This window comes from Gracilinanus agilis, chromosome 2 (assembly GCF_016433145.1).
Source record: "Gracilinanus agilis isolate LMUSP501 chromosome 2, AgileGrace, whole genome shotgun sequence".
Taxonomy (NCBI): Eukaryota; Metazoa; Chordata; class Mammalia; order Didelphimorphia; family Didelphidae; genus Gracilinanus; species Gracilinanus agilis.
Genome location: NC_058131.1, coordinates 123,837,563 through 123,861,075, shown reverse-complemented (window position 1 = coordinate 123,861,075; position 23,513 = coordinate 123,837,563). Strand labels below are relative to the sequence as shown.

General features: G+C 36.8%; 1 protein-coding gene across 1 annotated transcript in view; it reads left to right on the top strand.

The window, feature by feature from the left end:
- Window positions 1-2,070: 2,070 nt before the first annotated feature.
- TRMT6 (tRNA methyltransferase 6 non-catalytic subunit) overlaps window positions 2,071-23,513 on the top strand; it is a 24,793-nt gene continuing 3,350 nt past the window's right edge. Inside the window, exons 1-10 of the mRNA XM_044660703.1 lie at window positions 2,071-2,265; window positions 13,382-13,509; window positions 14,358-14,467; window positions 15,744-15,835; window positions 15,930-16,013; window positions 16,269-16,393; window positions 18,188-18,543; window positions 19,347-19,432; window positions 20,680-20,782; window positions 20,933-21,019. Of these exons, the coding sequence (XP_044516638.1) occupies window positions 2,111-2,265; window positions 13,382-13,509; window positions 14,358-14,467; window positions 15,744-15,835; window positions 15,930-16,013; window positions 16,269-16,393; window positions 18,188-18,543; window positions 19,347-19,432; window positions 20,680-20,782; window positions 20,933-21,019 (1,326 nt within the window). The 5' untranslated portion in view covers window positions 2,071-2,110. The remainder of the gene's footprint in view (window positions 2,266-13,381; window positions 13,510-14,357; window positions 14,468-15,743; window positions 15,836-15,929; window positions 16,014-16,268; window positions 16,394-18,187; window positions 18,544-19,346; window positions 19,433-20,679; window positions 20,783-20,932; window positions 21,020-23,513) is intronic.

Here is a 23,513-nt window from a genome sequence, read left to right as displayed (position 1 = left end):
TAACCACTTAAATGTTTGTGGACTGATTTGTAGATATAATTAGAGGTAATGGTTCTACAATATTAAAAAAAACACAACCAAAAACCCTATACTTTGAAATGATAGAAATTAGATAAATTTCTAATATCTATTACAAGGCAGAAGAGCACAAGGGTTGGGCAATTGGGGCTAAGTGACTTGCTGGGGGTGGGGGAGTCATAGATCTAGGAATGTCTGAAGTCATATTTGAATCCAGGACCTTCCATATCCAGGCCTGCTATGCTATCCACTATGCCACCTAGCTATCCCTATGATCTTCTGATTAGCAATGTTAAGTAAGGCATGAAATAATAAGATATATGCTCACCAAAGGTGTTCACTACTGTCATGGAGGATGTTTTGCATAGATTCCAAATATAAGGGGTTCCCAACAGACTATGAGATCCTCTGAATGTTGCTGTTTATTGAAGACACTGTGTTAACCACATGAAGTACTAGAGGGCCTCCCCATCAAAGCCCTATTGTCACTCAAAAGAAATAAATCTACATAGGAAAAAAAAACAAATATGAGAAATTTTGAAAATAATAAAAGTATAAAAGAAAAATTTTAAACTGAAAATTTACTCTGAGTATTGAAATGTGAATTTGACTAGTATTATAACATGAAGTTTCATGTACAAGTACCTCTATATGCATACATATATGTATATGTGTGTACACAAATGTAAATTGTAATGTTTTGTTGTATTTTATGTCATGTATGTGACATAATTTAGGCAAGATAAAAAAAAAGATTTAATAACCATATTATGAAATATACATAGATGGAAAGCTTGATAGATAAGCTTTAGAAGATCTATCTTAGACAGACATCCTAGATGGACAATGAACTGGCCCTGAAATTAAATACAAGAAAGAAAAAAATTACATTCTGGAAAACATGCAGGAACTTCAATAATTCCCATAGCTAATATCAAACCCATCTTTTTCTTTCTTTTTTAAATATCCAACATTTTCCTTGTAATTTTATATGACTGTAAACCACGGTCTTCTCCAATCAAAAACGAAGGTGACACACAGGGAGAGAGATGCTTGATGGGCATGCATATATAAAAAGGAAGTGGGCCTGGTGATAAAGCAAGGATAAGAAATAACTGATGGTCGACCTGAGTGAGGCACCAGCAAAACAATTTATTTTAAAGTCTTTACATTTTAATTTGGGGCCCCTGGACTAAAAAAAAACCTTTGGTAATTGTGTTTTAATATAATTCATTTCCTTTATTCCTATTTTTCAAAATGCGTCTAAAAACATTATTTTGAGGAGGGGTCTTCAGGCTTCTCCAGATTGCCATGACAAAGAACCTCTGACCTGAAAGGAGGCCTGAAGCTAGTCAGGGAGCTCTGCTTTGAAAAATTTATAGGAATTTATATGAAAAATATATGGCCTAAAAAAAGAAAAATATATAGCCTAGAATGGCAAGAAGGAATGATTGAATGCTCCACGAGTTTACATTCCCCAGCCAAAGGGGGAAGGGGAGGTAACATGCGAATGAAGAAATAAGGACCAAGTCTGGCTTCCCATAGTCTGCCCCGTGCCATGCCCAAGGTCCCTCCCTCCCCCGCCCATTAGTAGGGCAAGTACGGGTGCAAGCACTGCCAGGGGCAGCACAGGCCGCTTACAACCGGGCCTGAGACCGTGGGTTCTTCTCACTCTCCCCACAGAATCTTAAAAGGTGCTGCTCAAGGATGGCGAAAGGATATACGAAAAACAAACCAGGCTCTCTGGCGCCGCGGGCCGTGACCTCCAGGGCGGGAGAAGAAGCAGTCCAAGATCCAGAGTTCGGTGGCCAGAGGATAACAGAAGAGATTCCAGAAGTGCCTAATCTAATATCCAGCAGTCTCCTCCAGCCCCAGGTTCTTTTTTTCGCGCCGGAATGACGCACTTCCGCCCAAGAGAAGCAGCTATGGAAAGGGAGGCAATAGAACAAGCTGAGGCCAATCGGAGACTTGGTCAGACGGAAGTTGAAGGGGGGCTGAGCCGGCCTGGCCGGAAAGCGGAAGCGGCGTGCTCTGGATTTGTTGCTGGAGAGTAAGCGGCGCGTGGTGCCAGAGCTTTGGGCAATCAAATCTTATGGAAGGAGCGAAGGGAGAGGGGCCGGCTGGAGGAGGCGCCATGGAGAAGTGCGTGGAGCAACCTGGCCAGCAGGACCACCACATTCGGGATGGGGACTTTGTGGTGCTGAAGAGAGAGGACGTATTCAAAGCCGTACAAGTGCAGCGGAGAAAGTAAGTAAAAGTCCCCTGGACTGGAGAAGAGAGGAAGAGAAGAGACAGAGAACCCTTCCCTTCAGAGTCTTCTTCCAGAAGGCCAAAGCAACTCTGCCTTCCTGGCCACCCAATCTGAAATTAGATGCACCTTTGCTCTAGTACCTCTCTTACTGGGCCAGGAGGAGAAGTGGGCACATTGCCCTTGCACACTCTCTGTCGCCATCACTCAGCAGCCCCGCTTCCTTTGAGGTGCACACTGCCTAGCTTTGGGACTTCATCCAAAAGGTGGGCAAGGGAGGGAGAAAGAGGAAGGTAATGCCTTCTTTACCGACTCCCAGGACATTCTTCTTTCTCCAGAGGCTCATTACCTAGCTCTCAGTCTTTCTCTTCATCCCTACGCCGACCCTTACTTGAGAACTTAAGCTCACATGTAGATATCCTCTAACATTCCGCCTTCCGGGACCATCACCAATCTTCTCAGCTCTAGGGACCTATCCCTTCACTCCTCAGCCGCACACGGGGCAGGGTGGGGGTGGGGGAGGACAAGATGATTCATACCTTTCTTCTCCCCATCACTCATTAGTGTTCCACTTGGATGATGGAGAACTCTTGAAATTCTTCTGAGGAAAAACTTCCTACTTTTCTATCTCTCCTTTTGCTTCACTTCTACACGTATTCTCCGTCCTCACCTTTGACTTTCAGTCTCTACCCCTTTCATGCTCTTTCAAGCTGTCACCCCTGCTCTTTCACAAGGCTTGGCACCTTGTGCTTAATAAATTCTTATTCATTCATTCACTCAGTTCCTTCTCTTCCAAGTTTTCATTCTACTTAACCGGGTTAATTATTCAGTTTTCTCTACACTGAGTCACTTACCCTTCTGCCCAACTGTCACTCATACTTGGCCAAACTTGAACTCTAGATTACCCCCAACCACCTTTCTCTGGTGTTATAGAACAGCATTAGAGGAAGGCACACAACTTTGTTGATTGGATCCACCCTAAATTTGTTATCCTATATCAAATGGGCCTTCAAGTTGCAGAGCAATTGATTTAGAGTCAGTAGGGACTTGGGCAAATTATTCTTACTCTCTTGACCTCAAAGTTTTTTCATATGAAATGAGGTGATTGGACCAGATGACTTTTAAGTAGAATGGGATAGAAGTTGTAGAGGTGCAATCTTAAACTAGGCTAGATTTAAGAGAAACTTTTTTCTTATTTTTGTTTTTTACTTCATTAATGTTTTGTTTATTCCCAATTATATGTAAAAAAAAACAATTTTTTGGCATTTGTTTTCTAACCTTTTGAGTTCTACATTCTCTCTATCATCTTCTCTCCTCTCTCCCTGCAACAGCAATTTGATATCAGTTACTAATATACATACAAGTATCCCTTCCATATCCCTAGAATCAGGGGCAGTTGTGCCCTCATGATCTGGAAAATCTCTGTAAAATTTTTTGACTGTTCCTACTAGAGAAGAAGTCTGAATTTTTAATTTTTCTTTTATGGGGTATTTAGTGTGTGTACCTTATTGTAAAAATTCAATACTCTCCATATATGTTATGCATTTTTGAGTTTCAGAACTTTTTCTGTGTTGTCTACTTGGCTTCACATATTGTCTGCAGCTTCTGCAAAATTTAAAAAAAAGTCCCTATTTAACTTCTTTTACCAATCTGTGACTTATTGAAACTGCAATGGAGAAAGTTGTGATGTAGGAAATATAATAGTGTCTACATAATATAACATAATTATCAGTATGATATATGTTATCATACAAAATATATTTCTATATTCTTTATGTTGTAGTAGAAAAATAGTATGCTTTGATCTGTATTCAGGCTCTGTCAGTTCTTTCTCTGAAAATGTCTTTATTCATCATGTTGCTGAGAATAGCTAAATAATTCACAGTTGTTCATTTCTTAGTATTACTGTTTCTGTGTACAATGTTCTCCTGGTTCTGCTCACATTTCTTTGCATCAGTTCATTAAGTCTTTCCATATTTTTCTGACATCTTCCTGGTCATCATTCTTATAGCACAATAATATTTTATTACAATCATATACCACAACTTGTTTAGCCATTCCCCAATTGATGGGCATCCCCTCAATGTCCATTTCTTTCTTCCTACAAAAATAACTGCTATAAATAATTTTGTCCAGGGAGGTCCTCCACCTCCTTCCCCCTTTTAAAAAAATCTTTTTGGAATACAGACCTAGTAGTGGCATTGCTGGATCAGATGGTATACATAATTTTATAGCCCTTTGAGCATAGTTCTAAATTGCTTTCCAGAATAGTTGGATCAGTTCACAACCTCACCAACTGTGCGCGGAAAGTCCTAATTTTCCTATATCCTCTCTAACTTTTATCATTTTCCTTTTCTATCACATTAGCCAATCTGCCAGGTATGTGACAGTACCTCAGAGTCGTATTAATTTGCATTTTTCTTTTTTTTTTTTAAACCCTTACCTTCCATCTTGGAATCAGTACTATGTATTGATAAGGCAGAAGAGCAATAAGGGCTAGGCCATGGGGGTTAAGTGACTTGCCAAGAGTCACACAGCTAGGAAATGTCTGAGGCCAGATTTGAATTAATTTGCATTTCTTAAAGAGAAGCTCCATAACAATAAAGTCATACAAAAAGTGAAATGGACTACCTCTCTAGGTAGCCTGGTGTTTCATAAAGGACTTCAGTCAAAGGCTGAATAACTGGTTGGATGTATGTTATAGAGGGATTCTTGTTCATTTATGGGTTAGCCTAGATTTTTCATAGCCTTTTTGATTTGGAGAGTCTGAATTTTCCTTTTCTTTCCAGGTATTTCCAATTTCCTTTCTGTTTCTTCTTCTTCCTTGTCTCTTAAGATGGATATTCCCTTGGTCATCTTCTCTCTATGTTCTCATTATAGGCAATTTTGTTCATTCCTTCAGTTTCTACAAATATAACTTCTTTGTTGAAGACTCCTAAATTGGTCACATGTAATTTGAGATGGGAAAGGGATCTGAGAAGCCAGTATGGCTAGTCCATACCTGACTAGGAATCATTTCTGTAACACTGCTGCCAGATTACCATTTAAGTCTCTGACTTTTAAATCTTCCAGTGAAGGAAGCACCCTCTCATCTTCATACCTTTCTTCTGAACTCCAAACTTAACTTTATAAAGAGTATGGCATTTGAGACCAATTAAATTCAGCAAGCACTTATTAATCACTTACCATACATTTTACTGGACACTTGAGATTCAAAGATAAAAATGAATGTCCCTAATATAATGAGCTTTTTTTCAACTTGGAGAATAGGGTGGAGAGGATGTGGGAACAACATGTGCACTACTAAGTAAATGCTAAATATATCAATAAAAAATGGAAAATAATTTAGGGAAAGGAGACTAACAACTGAGGTATCAAGAAAGGCTTCTTATGAAGAGAACCATTTGAACCAAGCCTTATAGGAATCTAGGAGTTAGAAAGAAGAGACGAGGAAGAACAAAACAAGGAAGAAAGCCTGTGTGCACAAAAATGAGAGGATTGTTAAGTATGGGAAACACCAAGTAGTTTAGTTTGCCTTGGAACATAGAGTGCTAGAGGGGGAGTAACAAGCAGTCAGGCTGAAAGGGAAGACTCTAGAGACAGATTGTGAAGGACTTTAAATGCCAAACAGAAGAGTCTGTATTTTATCCTTGAAGCAGTAGGGCTCATAGGATCATAGATTTGAGTTGGAAGGGATTTCAACCAGTCAGGCAGTAAGCATTGATCAAGTACCTGCTATGTGCCAGGCACTGTGCTAAAGCTCTGATACAAAGAGGCACAAGATAGTCCTGCCCTTGAGGAAGTCACAGACTAATGGAGGGAGACAACCAGCAAACACCCATGTATTAAAAAGTTATATAAAGAATAAATAGGAAATAATTGATGGAGGGAAGACACTAGAATTAAGAATGGTTAGGAAAGGTTTGGGTACAAGATGGGATTAGAAGAAAAATAGGAAGCAGAGATAAGGAGGTAGGGCATTCCAAGGACAGCCAGTGAAAATGCCTGGACCCCAGAGATGCAGTGTCTAGTTTGAGAAACAAACAGGAGGCCAGTATCTGTGGGCCAGAGAGAATGAGGGGGTGGGGCGTGGTCAGAAGAAGACTGGAAAGGTGAGAGGAATTGCTGGGTTATGAAGTGCTTTGAACATCAAATAGAGGATTTTATATTTTATACTAGAGGTAATAGGGAGCCTTTGAAGTCCATTGGGTGATATAGTCACACTTAAGCTTTAGAAAAATCACTTTAGTCATTAAATGGAGAAAGATTAGAGTGGGCAGAGACCTTTTAGTCTAGTGCAGGGCAAAGCTTTTAGAGACTTCATGCCATCCCCCCCCCCCCCACCACCACCACCACATGCATCTTGCCCCTGCCTCTCCCCCCCTTACCCCACACAGGAGAGGGAGGAAAGCTCTCCCATTGGGCTGCTGAATGGAGGAGCGGGCAAAGTAAGGAATGTTCTCAGTGAGCATAGAGAGGGCGAGGAGAGTGGCCTGAGCACTGCGCTCCCCTCCAGTTCTGCCACCTATGAGCCACCCACCTTACCCCCTGTGCGCTCCCATTGGGCTTCTGGGAGAGGGGTGGGTGATGCAAAAAAATGTCATCAGGTGTGGTGGAAAGGGGGAGCAGCCCACCTGAGTCCTTCTGCCTTTCTAGTAAGGAACTCTGGGGGAGGGAAAGAGAGGATGGGGGAGTGGCAAGGTTGGCCTGTGTGCCCATAGAGAGCACTCTGCCTGCCCCCTCTGGCACACATACTGTAGGTTTGTCATCATGAGTCTAAAGGTTAGACTGGACTCCATGATACAAGGGAGTCCATAATACAAAAAGTATATAGCTCAATCTCTTCATTAGACAAGTGAAGAAACTGAAACCCTAGAGAAATTAAGCAACATGCCCAAAGTCAGACATGTAATAAAGAGCAGGAGTGGGAATGATTGAAGCATTTTGATTAGAGGTCAAGCCCACATGGTTAGAGAAGAGGACTGAATCACCTTCAGAAAATTATGAGGCTCCTTTACTGACCCCAAGCTTCTCATGTAAGCACAGGCCTACTTTATTAATATTAACATTCTTCCAATTTTGCTATATCGCAGCATGACATTGAAAACAACTGCCTCAATATAATTAGAAATAACTATTGCACAGAGGATAATGGAGAGATTTCTGGTAATTTGGGGCAGGCTATAGCCTATAAATAAATGTCAAGGAACTCTGATGGATCTGAGCAAAAGGCATCATCATGGAAGTATATGATAGAAAGATAAGATGACCTGGTCATGTGGCAAAAATAATGATAACAAGTATGCAGCTGGATTGCTCCACTAGTAGCCTTGCATTGTCATAAGAATACGAGGAAGACTTTTATTATGTGGTGAATGTATAGCACATTATTTTGCACTTTTTATCTTCTCTAGATTACAAGCTCTATGTATGAGGGTAGGAATCTTGTTTTCTTATTCTTTTCTTCCCCAAAACTAACTTTATATTCCATATACATTCAATAAGAATGATTTGTGAAACATTAAAATTATCTTTATCCTCCCTACATTGGTAGAAGTTTTTATATTAAAGAATTCACATATCTTGTGCAAAATCTTGTACAAAAAAATCTTTTTTACTCCCATGACATATATTCTACATATGATTTACTTGTTTTCCCAGGTAAATTATTTGCTCTTTAAGGACCAGACTTTATCTTCTACTGGGCCTAGTAAGGACCTTTGCACAGAGTAGGAACTTAAAGAATTGACCTTTGACCTTCATTCTAGAAGGCATGTGTATATAGAGGTTGAAGGGTAAAGAGTTTTTAATAGTAAAGCATCAAACAAGATCTGTGGTTTCTTTGAAATGTAACTGAATCTATAGTTGTGTGAAAGTGTGGTCAGTCAACTGGTTTTTAATATCTATTGACCCACCCTGGGATTTAAGTTCTGAAAAGGAAGCTTTCTTTTGTTTCCTGATCAATGGAAGGAAGTAAATGAAGAAGAACCTTTCCTTACAGTAAAAGGAGTTAGAAACTTTTAAGTAGAGACAACTCCTAGAAATAAAACCCAAGGAGATATTAATAATATTGGAGATACTTAATATCTTTGGCTTTTGAAACATTTGCCATTTTGTAACTTCCTCTTTTGTTATTTTAAATCACCTAATGGACCTTTCCTAAAAATAATAAACAGAATATATCTAAAACCATCAACAAGCATCATATGCAATGGGAATAAATTAGAAGCCTTCCCAATAAGATCAGGTGTGAAACAAGGATGCCCATTATCACCTCTATCATTTAGCTTTGTACTAGAAACACTAGCATTAACAATTAGAGAAGAAAAAGAAATTGAAGGTATTAAAATAGGCAGTGAGGAGACTAAACTATCACTATTTGCAGATATGATGGTCTACTTAAAAAATCCTAGAGAATCAACAAAAAAAGCTAATAGAAATAATCAACAACTTTAGCAAAGTTGCAGGATACAAAATAAATGCACAATCATCAGCATTTCTATATATTTCCAACACATCGCAACAGCAAGAGTTAGAAAGAGAAACACCATTTAAAATCACCCTAGACCAGTGATGAGCAAACTTTTTAAAGAGGGAGCCAAAGGAAAGGAAATGCTCATCTGTCAGTCTGTTTCCAAGGCAACTCTTTCAAAGTTTCATTGTATTGTATCCTACTCATTGTATTTGTCAGATTAGGAATAATGTTGCCCAGCTGGATAGAACACATCAGGGGGCTGCATCTGGCCTAAGGGCTGTCGTTTGACCATCAATGCCTTAGACAATATAAAATACTTAGGAATCTATCTACTAAAACAAACACAGGAATTATATGAACACAACTATAAAACACTTTACAAACAATTAAAACTAGATCTAAGCAATTGGGAAAATATTGATTATTCATGGGTAGGATGAGTTAACATAATAAAAATGACCATTCCCAAATTAATTTACTTATTTAATGCCATAACTATCAAACTACCAAGAAACTTTTTTACAGAATTAGAAAAAACTATAACAGAGTTCATTTGGAAGAAAAAAAGATCAAGAATATCAAGAGAAATAATGAAAAAAAAAGTGAAGGAAGGTGGCCTAGCAATACCATATCTTAAACTATACTATAAAGCAGCAGTCATCAAAACAATATGGTACTGGCGAAGAGACAGAAGGGAGGATCGGTGGAATAGACTTGGGGTAAGTGATGTCAGCAAGACAGTCTGTGATAAACCCAAAGAGCCCAACTTTTGGGAGAAAAATCCACTATTTGCCAAAAACTGCTGGGAAAATTGGAAAACAATATGGGAGAGATTAGGTTTAGCTCAACATCTCACACCATACACCACAATAAATTCAGAATGGGTGAATGACTTGAATATAAAGAAGGAAACTATAAGAAAATTAGGTGAACACAGAATAGTATACTTGTCAGATCTCTGTGAAAGGGAAGATTTTAAAATCAAGCAAAAATTAGGAAAAATTCATAACAATTCTGAGGGACCTATGGAAAAGAACACTACCCACATTCAGAGGAAGAACTATAGGAGAGGAAACACAGAAGAAAAGCAACTGCTTGAACACATGGGTTGAGGTGGACATGACTGGGGATGTAGACCCAAAACTACCACACCAATGCAACTATCAACAATTTGGAAATAAGTCTTGATCAATGACACGTTAAAACCAGGGGAAATGTGCATCGGCTATGGGGGCGGAGGTGGGGGGGTGAAGGGGAAAGTGAGAACATGAATCATGTAACCATGATAACTTTTCTAAAAAATAAAAATTATAAAAAAAAAGAATTAGGAAAAATTACAAAATGTAAAATAAATAATTTTGATTACATTAAATCAAAATTTTTTTGTACAAACAAAAACAATGCAACCAAAATCAGAAGGGAAACAACAAACTGGGAAAAAATCTTTATAACAAAAAACTCTTGACAAAGGTCTCATTACTCAAATATACAAGGACCTAAATCAATTGTACAAAAAAATAAAGCCATTCCCCAGTTGATAAATGGGCAAGGGACATGAAGAAGCAATTTTCAGATAAATCAAAACTATAAATATGCATATGAGAAAGTGTCCTAAATCTCTAATAATTAGAGAAATGTAAATCAAAACAACTCAGGTTATTACCTCACACCTAGCAGATTAGCTAAAATGACAGAAGGGGAAAGTAATAAATGTTGGAGGGGATGTGGCAAAATTGGGACATTAATGCACTGCTGGTGGTGTTGTGAATTAATCAAACCATTCTAGATGGCAATTTGGAACTATGCCCAAAGAGCTTTAAAAGATTGCCTACCCTTTGATCCAGCTATACCATTGCTGGGTTTGTACCCCAAAGAGATCACAGGGGAAAAGACATGTACAAAAATATTTATAGCCGTGCTCTTTGTGGTGGCAAAAAACTGGAAAACAAGGGTATGCTCATCATTTGGGGAATGGCTAAACAAATTGTGGTATTTGTTGGTGATAGAATACTACTTTGCTCAAAGGAATAATAAACTGGAGGAAATCCATGTGAACTGGAAAGACCTCCAGGAATTGATGCAGAGTGAAATGAGCAAATCTAGGAAAACATTATACATAGAGACTAATACACTGTGGTAAAAGCGAATGTAATGGACTTCCATACTGGCAGCAATGCAATGATCCAGGACAATTCTGAGGGATTTATGGAAAAGAAAACTAGCCACATTCAGAGGAAGAACTACAGGAGTAGAAACACAGAAGAAAAACGACTGCTTGAACACATGGGTTGATGAGGACATGATTTGGGATATAGACTCTAAAACGACCACCCTAGTACAACATCAATAATAGGGATATAGGTCTTGATCAACGACACATGAAGAAACTAGTGGAAATGTGTGCTGGCTACTGGGAGGTGGGGGTGGAGGGAGTTTAAGGGGGAGAGAGTAAGAACATGAATCATGGAACCATGGAAATGTTTTTTCTAGAAAAAAAAAATTTAAAAAAATTATTACTAATGGCTAGTTCCTATATTAAATTCTTACTTAAATTTTTTTGACTTAAAATTTTTTCAACAATCTTTAACAGTTGTTTTCTGACATTTTGAAATTCAGATTTTCTTCCTCTCCCATTCTCCTAGGTGGTAAATAGTCCAATATAGGTTATATTTGGGTTTTCATGCTGTACATATTTCTATGTTCCCATGCTGTGAGAAAAGACCTGTATCACACATAGAACACAAAATTCATGATGGAAATAAAGTGAAAGATGGTGTACTTTGATCTGTGATCAGATTCCAATAATTCCTCCTTTGGCTATGATTAATATTTTTTTATCATGAGTCCCTTGGGGTACTCTTGGAACCTTGTTTTATTGATAATAGTTTAGTCCTCAGTTGATCATTGTACAATATTTCTGTTACTAATGTTTTATTCTGGTTCTACTCATTTCACTTTTCATCACTTCATATAGGTCTTTCCAGGTTTTTCTGAACTCATCCTGTTTGTCATATCTTATGACACAATAATATTCCATTACAATCATACCGTAGCTTATTCAGCCATTCCCCAGTTAATGGACAGCCCCTCAGTTTCCAACTCTTTGCTACTACAAAAAGATCTGTGAGAAATATTTTTGTAAAAGTAAGTCCTTTTCCCATTCTCTGATTTCTTTGGCATACAGACTCAGAAATGGTATTGCTGGGTCAAAGGGTATGCATACCTTTATGGCCCTTTGAGTGTCATTCCATATTGCTCACCAGAAAAAGTTCTGTCTGTTCATAGTTCCACCAACAATGTATTAGTGTTCCAGTTTTCCCATATCCCCTCTGGCATTTGTCATTTTCTTTTTTGGTCACATTAGCCAATCTGATAGGTTTACAGTGGTGTTTCAAGAATTTTTAAAATTTCGTTTCTCCAGTCAATAGTGATTTGAAATATTTTTTTCATATTACTATAGTTGTAATTTCTTTATCCGAGAACTACCTGTTTATATCCTTTGATCATTTATCAATTGGGCAATATTTCATATTCTTATAAATTTGACTTAGTTCTCTATATATTTGAGAAATGAGACCTTTGTCAGAGACAGTTGCTATAATTTTTTTTTCCCAATCCTCCACTAAGTTCTTTGGAGAAAGACAAAAACATAAAAACTCCCTGCCCTCAAAGAGCTTAAGTGCTAACTCTCCTCTTTAAACTAAAAATCAGTCAATCAACAACCATTTATTAAGTGGCTTTTATGAGCCAGGGATTGTGCTGGGTATACCAAGATAAAAAAGTAAAACAATCAAAGAACTTATATTCTATTTCTAGTTGCTTCATCTAATCATCGTAGCATCATTTGAACATCTTCCATTTGTTTCTGATTTGCCATGAAATAAACGTATAGAATTATACATGAAGATTTCTGAATTTTTCCATTAATTAGTCAGCAAATGATAGACTCATTTCTCAAATTTATAAAGTAGCAGTGATATTTATTTGTAGGTGTCTATATTGGATGTCTTAGATAGTCACCTGCCTGTAGGGGAAGTGATTACACTATATAATTTCATGAAGTCTTTATTACTTCCATGATTCCAGAAGAATGAATGGCATTTTAAATGAACAGAAATTGTACAATTTCTTCTTTAGCCAATCTGGTCTTTCTGCTCTTGCACTTTTGTTTTTAATGAAGGTTTGATGTTTTTATGTATAATAATATTGTTTGCTTATTCAAACTATTTTTCAACTTCTCCTTCATCCAAAAAAACCTGAAGTTTAAAAAAATATTGATTGCCCTTCCTATTAGGTCTCCTAAATGATAACTAAATAATCTTCCTCACAACATCAGTGATGATATTGCTGACTTTTGTTCATAGGACCCCTTTGAATGAAAAACATAAAATTGTTGAATTGTCTTTTTTCACATCATAGTGATATAATAGAAAGAACACTGGCTCTAGAGTCTGATGACCTCTGATATTTACTACTTGTGTGACCTTGGACGAATCACTTAATTCATTCCCTTGAGTCTCAGGCCCTCATCTGTAAAGTGAAGGGATCGGACTAAATGGCTTTCTATATCCCTTCTAACTAGCTTTATGATACTATAACTAACTTATTTGGTTAACTGCCTTCTTTTTAATGTCTTTCAGAAAAGTTACCTTTGAGAAACAGTGGTTTTTTTTGGATAATGTCATTGGGCACAGTTATGGAACTGCATTTGAAGTATCTAATAGTGGGAACCTTCAACCTAAGAAGATGATGGAAGAGATCACTTCAGGTATGTCTTATTTTCTATGCATGGGAAATAGTTACTTAAACTAAGTCAAAAAGACCTTGTAATTCAGAGGCTTTTGAGGAATTTACTGTCTACATTTACCTTTAGTTTCTTCTAAATTCCATTTTAAGAAATTACAGATTATTTTAGTGTTGTATTTTAAGGAACTCAGAATAATATAATATATAATACCAATAACATTGGAATCATGGCAAATTTAGGTTCTAAGGTTTTTAGCTGTTATTATCTTGGGTAAATAATTTCACACACTCATGAACTCATGGAATGGATAGAGGACTAGACTTGTAGACAAGAGAGCCTTTAAGTTTTGTTGTTGTTTTTTAACTCTTACCTTCTGTCTTAGAACTGATACAAAGTATCCATTCCAAGGCAGTAGAGTGGTAAGAGCCAGGCACTGTGGGTAAGTCACGCAGGGAGATGTTTCTAATGCCTGATTTGAACCCAGGTCCTCCTGGTCTGGTTCTCTATCCATTAAAGTACCTGGCATTAAATTATAGAGGCCACAGGGAGCTTCAAGGTTTTAGAGCACAGGGAAATGGCCTCACAGTCAGAAAGTCCTAACTTCAAGTCTCGTCTTTGACACATACTGGTTATGTAACACTAGGCAAGTCACTCAACCTCTCAGTGGCCCAGGCAATTCTCAGAGACCACAAGTTGCAGAGAAGGTGCTTATCTTCATGGGTGAGGAAATTCTTCACCCATCCTGATGAAATCATATGTCATGGTTTTTTTAAAAGCAACCTTAAGTGTGAAAAATTTGTCCTATAAATTAAAAAGTTTAGATTGTTACTTTAGGATAAAAATATAATGAATCAATCTCTTTCCTTTAGAAACTAAAGAAGCTGGAATTGATAATCGAAATATAGTTGATGATGGAAAGTCTCAGAAACTTACTCAAGATGACATAAAGGCTTTGAAGGACAAAGGCATTAAAGGAGAGGTAATCTTGAGAATTTGAGGAATTTCCCTATTTTTTGGTGAAGTAAGGCATAGAATTCAGAGGAAGTATAAACATTATTATTATTATTACCTCTTCTTTTAATAAACACATAAAGAAACGTTTTCAGTTAAAAATAACAGAAAGAGTTCTGTTCTTCTTTGGAACACTTAAATATTTGGTTCATTATTATTGATTTCTATGCTCCTAAGAATGGGTCTATCCTTGGCCTTCTTTTTGTTTTCTTTCTTTATTTTTTTTCCTTAGTAATCTAATCCTCTTCCTTGAATGAAATGACCATATCTTTTCATAGATGCCACTCAGATCTACATATCTTTCCTATGAATGCCAGTTACTACCAACTTCCAGCTGGATCTCTCCACTTATTTATCTGACTGGCATCTTGCATTTAACATGGCTGAAAGAGAACTCATCTTCCTTCTGAACTTGCTCATCTTCCAAACTTTGACTTTTTCTTCTCCTTCACCCTTCTTCTGTACTTAGCTACTAATTCTTTTCTTTTGTACTTCTGTAATATCCCTACAATCTATTACCTTTTACGCATTCACCTGGACTACTTTAGTAGCTTCTAAATTATTCTCCTTGCTTCTGCTTTATTCTTTCTAAAGCACAGGTCTGACCATGTTACTTCTTTGCTCAAAAGCTGTTAGTAGTTTCCAGTTTCCTTTAGAATAAAATAGACTCCTGTCTGTGTCAGATACTATCCTTAATATATTTCCTTTCCAGCCATATTTCCTGTTATGACTCCCCATGCACATTTATGTTTCATCCAAACTCTTCCCTAAACTCAATTTTCCAGTATTCACATTTGTGTATTTGCATAGTTCATCTACCTTACTTGGAGTGAATTTCCCTTTCATCTCTGATTTTTAAATGGTTACTTCAGATGTTAACTCCTCCACGAAGCCTTCCTTGGTCTTTTTACCTCTTGCCATTTATTAATGTTCTCTCCTTCTTTGAATCATCTTCTATTTGCTTATATCTGCATACAGTTGTAATTTCCCTAATAGAGTACAAACTTTATGAGGCTTTTGTATGGTGGAGTTCTTGTCTTTGTATTTCTGGCATCTAGCACAGTGCTTTGTACCTTGTCAGTGCTTAATAAATATTTGTTGAGTGAAATTGAATTAATGCTTTTTTTATGAAGTGAAAGGACCTAGAATTAAACTTTTGTAAACGTATTAAGATCCTATTTCCTTTGTCTAGCAATTTTAATTATTTGGTATGTGATGTGGAATAACACTTACTTTTCTTATAGGAAATTGTTCAGCAGTTAATTGAAAATAGTACAACATTCCGAGATAAGACAGAATTCGCCCAAGATAAATATATAAAGAAGAAGAAGAAAAAGTAAGAATTGTATTAGAAAGATGCAAGTAGAAATAAGATAGGGCCAAAACATTTATTCTCTACAAAAGGAGTTTTTTTGTGTGTTTTATCTTAGATATGAAGCAATCATTACTGTTGTGAAGCCATCTACCCGTATTCTTTCAATTATGTATTATGCAAGAGAACCTGGAAAAATTAAGTAAGCCACATTTCCTTTCAAAAATAGAAAATTGGGGAATAAAAAAAATAATTTGTTGTAATAAAATCTTGATTTTGAGTAAACTAGGGAAGTTGCTCACGTTGCATACAGTATCCTACCACTTCATGAGTCCTGAATTATTTTGTCACTTCAGAAACAATTAGTGGCCCATTAGATAGACGTTATGTGATAGTGCAAGAAAAAATATTTTTTGAAATGTGAGTAATAGTGATGTAATCATTCTTCTCTTCTTAGCTACATGCGATATGATACACTGGCCCAGATGTTGACTTTGGGAAATATCCATGCTGGCAATAAAATGGTTGTGATGGAAACTTGTGCAGGATTGGTGCTGGGTGCTGTAATGGAGCGGATGGGGGGTAAGAAATTTCCAGATTTCAAATAGTTCACACTTGGATTTAAGATGAAAGATGTTGAATTGTTTTGACAGCAGGTCTGACACCATTGCTATCTTGATGTAATAATATTGTTGGTAATATTTATGGATTCCTACATGGAATCAGAAAGTTAGCCACTGTGTCCCCTTCCTGAAGTGGGATGACTTAAGATGATACCAAATTCAATTCTAGCATATTTGAAGCTCTCTGTGAACAGACTCCTAAAATTTCCTTGGGAGGAACCATAGAGTAAGCACCTTTTCCATGCTGTAAAGTTGAAAAGACCTTGTACCCCTTTCCAAAAATTGCTCAAAAGAACTGAGCAAAGTGGCCAAAAAGAAAAGCACAAAAACGGCAGAAGCAAATCTATAGCTCTGGAGAGGATTTTAAATGCTCTCAGAGTAGTGTGGATATCTGAAAAATTGAGAATTGTGTTTCCAATGTGGTTTGCCAAACTGTTATGATTAATATAGATATAGATGGATATTAAAAGAAGTATTAATATTTTACTTAAAGCCATGTTGGTAAATTAAAAATGACCAAACACCTGCTAAGATCTAATTCAAATTCCCTACCACTCCTTCTCCTACCTGGCTCCCTTGTACCAAAAGACCACATCCCAATCAAGTCCTCTCTATTTAAGCTACGCTTTACATTGGTTCATGTCATCACGTAAGACCAGAAACCCATTGAATCATGGGAAATGTAGTTTCAAAGTCCCCCAAATGTCCACAGGAAGTTTGTCATATATCTAAATATTTAAAACTCAAATGAACCCCAAATTTCCACTAACACATTCCCCTGAGAGCGGAAAGAGACTGGTCTCCTTGAATGCACTTGTAAACATAACTTTTAAATTACAGAAATTTGAGGATAAAAGAAAAGAGGATAAAAACTAGCTGCATTGACAAGAAGCCAATTGGGGCAGTGTACATTTAAAAACAAATGTATTCAACTCCCCATAGTTCAATCAACTGTACCCCAAGGTTCAATTTGGATCTTCATGATTCAGTGAAGGTTCTTCAGGCATCTTCATGATGCCTTCTCCAAAAAAGGTTCGTTGTCTGGATTCTGGGGAAATGGCAAATTTCTTATCCTGAAATTACTCTCAAAGAATTTAAACTTTACATTATAGATTATAAAACATACATTTCCTTCTGAGAATTATACATTCTCCCCCCCCTGAAATTACTCCTAAAAAGAGTTAAAATTTTACATTATAGATTATAAAACTTACACCCCCCTGAGGAAAATTCCAACTAACACATTCTCCCCTGAAGAGGGTATCCCAGGTCAGCTAAGGATACATGGCTGAGTCACAGGGTTGTATGAAATCAATTGACAAAAGAAATTTAAAAAAATAAAATCCAAATAAAGGAGAAAAAAATTAACTTGTGAATGAAATGTAAAATGTCAAAATCTTATGTGCAAAAATGTAAGGAAAAATAATCTTATAACAGGTCCTTGAACCAAGGCCCAATTAAAGTGATTTAAGCAGTTTGCAGTTACCCATTCAGGAGCCAGGACTACAGAAAGTTGCCATTCTATATATAAGAGAAATAACAGGACTAAATATATGTGCAAAGAGAAGCTTGTCATGTTCTCAAGTTGAGAGAACTTCTATAAATTCCATATAATTTCTTTGTTTCATGAGTGATGGGGAAAACTTGGCAGATACTTTTCCTGGTTTTTGGGGGGGGGGGGGCGTTTTATGCTGGATCTTTTAATATATTGATTCACCTTCATGTATTAAAGATGTGTTTTCTTCATTTTCAGGTTTTGGGTCAATCATACAGATGTACCCTGGAGGTGGTCCTGTTCGAGCAGCAACAACTTGTTTTGGATTTCCAAAATCTTTCTTTAATAATCTTTATGAATTCCCCCTTGGCAAAGTGAACAGTCTTCTAAATGGAACATTTTCTTCTAAAGCTTTGCCTTCAGAATCCATCAGTGTTTCAGTAGAAGAAAACAATGGCATTCTTCTTGATGACCTACAGACTTCTCCAAAGGAGAAAGAAGAAAACATCGCTGAAGTTATAGAAAACAACCATCCTCAACAAGAAACAATGGAGATCATTTCTCAAGAACCAGAATTCAAGGAGCACAAAGAAAGAGGAAGTAAAAAAGACTATGTAAGGGTGCCTCACCTTCTCATAATGTTACTCCTTCAATTAAATTATTGCTAAGTCATTTGCCTTTATCCCTCAAATTGTAATGTCACAATTATTGGAGAAAACATTTTTTGATCTTTAAGAGAATTCTGTGGTGTAATGGGGGAGAAAAGAGCACTTTATATTTGGAGTCAAAGGACCTAGATTTGAATCTTTCCTTCTGCTTTCTCCCTTTGGGACCTTGGGCAACTCCCTTCATTTCACTGGCTGGCCTTCACTTTCTTCATCTATAGAGTTAGTTTGGTCTAGTAGAAAGAACAATGGGCTTGAAGTCAAGAAAGACCTGGGTTCACCTCTGACACTTAGTAACCAGGTGGCAGTGGGGAGGTCACCTTTTTCAGTTTCAGCTTCCTCATCTGTAGAATGAAGATAATGTTAACACCCACCTCAGGGTTGTTCTGAGGATCAGATGAGATAATGTGTGCAAAGCACTTTGTAAAACTATAAAGGACCATACAAATGTCAGCATTTCTAATTCATTTCTAATTAAAATGAAGGGGTTGGAGTTGATGCTCCATGAAAGCACAGTGCCTGGCACAAAGTAGGTGCTTAATAAATTTTTGTTGAAATAACTGTACAAATTATTAGGCTATCTCTTATGTTTAGTACTTTTATAGCTGCTTCCTAAGTTGCATCTTCTTGCTATTGTGTCTGCCTGAAATGGTAGTGAAGGCTAAAATGATGCTGGAGCAGACCGGAGATCCAATAGAGTTTTTGGGTCAAGACAGTTGATTGATTTTTTGAAAAAAATTTTATTTTTCAAGATTCAAGAATTCCAAAGAAAACAAGAACAACAGAAGAAAAGACAGATAGAAGCTGCTGCTCTATTGAGTGAAAGAAATGCAGATGGGTGAGTGTGGGCAATGTCATTTATCAAGTACACATCCCTTATTTATCATTAGTCACTGAACTATTCAAGTTCCAGAAAAACAGATGGTTTCTTATTTATTTTTAAAAATGTCATTCTAGTCATCCTGCCACTTGTTCATCCCTCTTATTACTAGTTTATTGCTTTGAACTAGTTACTTTGGCTACAAGAAGATTTAAACTACTCTCCATTAATTGCTTAGCAATCTTCTACTTTCTCTTTCCCTTTTCTGTTTGACTTTGGTTCTGCTGGTTGAATGGAAAGGTGATAGTGTGGAAAGAGTACCTTGGGTCAGATTCTAGCTCTACCACATACTGTGTATGTGACCTTGGACAAGTCACTTAAGGTCTCTAGTCCTCTTCATTAAAATGTAAAATGAAGAGTGTGGTTTAGATGCCCTCTGAGGTCCCTTTCAGCTCTAGGTCTATGATCCTGTGATTTTAGTAGGAATAAGGATACTACTCTTGAAACTGAAGGAAAATAAACTGAGTTGAAAAGAAATCAGTCTGAGTATAAATACAAATGTAAAAGGAAAAGGCTCTTATCATATTACTATAGATAGAATCTGAGCTATGAACTGGACCTGTAATTGTAGGGTGTATGGAGCTGGTTCTCTGGAGCTTTCTCTGCCAGTGCAGATAGGAACTTATTCTTCAATTTCTAGGCTTTGAAAGTTACCCACAGCACTGAGAAATTAAGTCACTTGTCCATAAATCAGAGTCAGCATTTGAACTCAGGTGGTCCTAGTTCTAAAGAGAGTACTATGCACTACAGCATGTTGCCTCTCATCATATTAACACAGAAGATAAATCAAGCGTACTCTCATTGGGTGCATCAGTGCTCTAGTGGAGAAAAAGCTAATAAAATTTTCATAGGCCCGTAGACATTTGGGAGAAGAGGTAGGTTTGGTCATCTGGTAGGCCATTTTAAATGGTGATGAATTAGTTTCCAGATAATTTTGAGAAAATCTTTTAAAGATAGTAAAATAATTCTAAGAGTTGCCAAATACCAACAATGAATACTAATCCTTAATACTGAGAAAGTAGCAACTCTTGAGTACTCTTGGTTTGAGTTTCTAGAAAGCTACTTGAAGGATTTCTTTTATGTGTTTATATAGTTGAATGCATATAATAATTTCAAAGTCTTATCAAAATAGTTTATTCTCCTTGAAGACAAAAATAATGTCTGGTTTTGTTTTTTTGTTTTTTTGTTTTTTTTACCTTTTTCAGTTTAATTATAGCCAGTCGATACCACCCAACACCACTGGCTCTTTCTTTGTTGGAATTTGTTGCTCCTTCAAGACCTTTTGTTATCTACTGTCATTATAAAGAGGTAATACTATATTGGGTAGGCAAGGATCTTTTTGTGTGACTGTGTATATAGTAGATAGAATTCTGGAGGCTTGGGATATAAAAAAGACTGCTAAATTCTGTACTTGAATTTATGTCCAGAAAATAACTGAATCTTTTCTTTATCCTTCAGCCACTCGTAGAGTGTTATACAAAATTAAGAGAAAAAGGAGGAGTTATTAATCTCAGGCTATCAGAAACCTGGCTCAGAAATTATCAGGTAGGTATTAAAGAAAATTGCTCTGTGAAATAAGAAAATACATATTGTCATAAATACATAAATCTTGTCATTTCTGTCTCCCTCAACATCTCTTATATCTGATTTCTCTAATATGGTTACCACCCTAGCTCAGACCATCATCACCTCTCACCTAAGTATTACTCTTCATCATTCTCCCTGCCTCCATTCTCTCCTCACTCCAATCTGTCTAACAAAGAGATTTTTAAAAGTGCAGGTCACACTGTGTCACTCCTTTATCTAGTAAATTCCAGTGGCTTCCTCTTGCCTTTACGATTAAATAGAAACTCTTTGTTTTGACATTTAAAGCCCTTCACAACCAGCTTTATGATACATTCCTTTCCTTCCTACATTCTACAAGCCAACCACACCAGTCGTCTTGCTGTCCCTCACACATTATACTATCCATTTTTGAACTGGCTGTCCCCTATTCTTGGGACACACTCCTTCTTCACCTTCAATTCTTAGACTCCCTTGTTTTCTTCTAAGCCTTCTTTAGCCATCTTCTACATGAAGACTGTCCTGATCATGGCAGTTATTGGTGCCCTTGTACCCCAGATTTACCTTGCACTTATATATACATAATTTTTATAAGTTTATAGATATGTTTCTCTGGGTAAAACATATTCCTTGAGAGCAGAGCAGGCACTGTTTCATTTTTGTCTATTTGTATGCCCCAAATTTGATAGAGTCTTGAACATAAATTAGTTGCTTAAATACTTGTTGATTAATTGATAAAAGTATTTGATTGATTTGTTGATAAAGTTGTTTGACCAAACATCATTGAATTGCAGTAATTCAGATTTCTGTCTTAAACTATGCACTATTTAGGAAATTGGCAGTCACTAATTAAGGAGCATTTTAAAATATAAAAATTTTGTTTAGGGGACAGCTGGATGGCTCAGTGGATTGAGAGCCAGGCCCAGAGACAGGAGGTCCTGGGTTAAAATATGACCTTAGACACTTCCTAGCTGTTCCATTGCCTAGCCTTTATAACTCTTCTGCCTTGTATTGATTCTAAGACAGAAGGTAAGGGTTTAAAAAAATGTGTTTATATAAACTTTCTGGAGACTTTGTATCTCTACATCCAAATTTGCTTGAACTTTTAAAAATTTACATTTGACTGTTTTTGTTTGTGTTGGTAGACACAGCCTATGCTCAGATATTAGCCAGAATACAGATATCTGTCTCTTGTTTTTATTACAAGAAATCTTTGCCATAGGAGACCCTTAATTCTTTCTCACATCTCATACTTAGTCGTTTTCACTCCAACTTAGATGGCTACCATCCAGTTTCAGACCTTCAGTACTGTACTGCATCACCTAGGCTATCACAATTGCCCTCTCATTTGATTTCTTTGCTTTAACATAGGTCTGCCCCTGGCACTTATCCCCCCAAACACCTTCTGGGACTCTTGCTATTAAGTTAAAATGCAACCTCATCAACTTGGCATTCAAAACACTTCTCAGTCTGACTTCAGACTCCCTATCCAAACTTATTTCATGTTGCTCCCTACATGTACTCCACGGTCCAAACAAGCTTGGCTGTTGCCTAAACAGCCTCCCATCTCCACTCTTCTTCAGAGGTTGTCCTACCTTTCTTGCCTTCCCTCCTTAGATTCTTAGGGTTCAAAGGCTCCCTCAAATCAACTCAGGGACTGCACTACTTTTTTTGAAAAGTCTTTTCTCTCCCTGATTGTTACAGGGCTATGCAAATCAATAGGGGGAAGTAAAATAATTAAGTTTATTGACTAAAACAATAAAATTTACATCTTAAAATAAATTTTTTTTAAACAGGTATGTTTTTTTGTAGTCACTTGTTTTATATGATTTGGCATTGAGTTCAAAAGATTCTGCCTCAGATTCCTTAATTCTTTTTAAATCATATTGCATATTAAATACACAGCCCATTTTTCAGTGTCCAGCCTTGATTGTAACACATAGGATCTTAGTGGGGTTTAAATCAACAAGTCCCTATGCCATGGAATCTTGTCTTTGATAAATTTCTTAATTTTTTGTGAAGTATGGAATGAATTAAGGAGATAGAGCATTATTCTATCTACAAATAGGAATTTCTGTAATTTCAGAACAGTATTGCTTCTTGTTATATCACTCCATGGTTAGAGTTCATCATTCTCTCAAAAAAAAGATGAAGTTCTAGGTCCACTAAATTTTTTTTTAAATCCCTAAACCACTCTTTGGAGTAAATGTCTATTGACTGTAATTGAATCATACACCTTCACCTGAGGCTGCTTTTGAGAATGCATTAGTACAGCTTTAAGGAAAAAAGTAAACATAAGTAAAAGGAATCTTTTCTTGGTCTTTAGTACTCTGGTCTTTTTTTTTTTTTTTCTTAATTTTGCCCACAACAAGCATTTTTTTCTTAATAGCAAAGATTAGGAGAGAGAGAGAGAGAGAGAGAGAGAGAGAGAGAGAGAGAGAGAGAGAGAGAGAGAGAGAGAGAGAGAGAGAGAGAG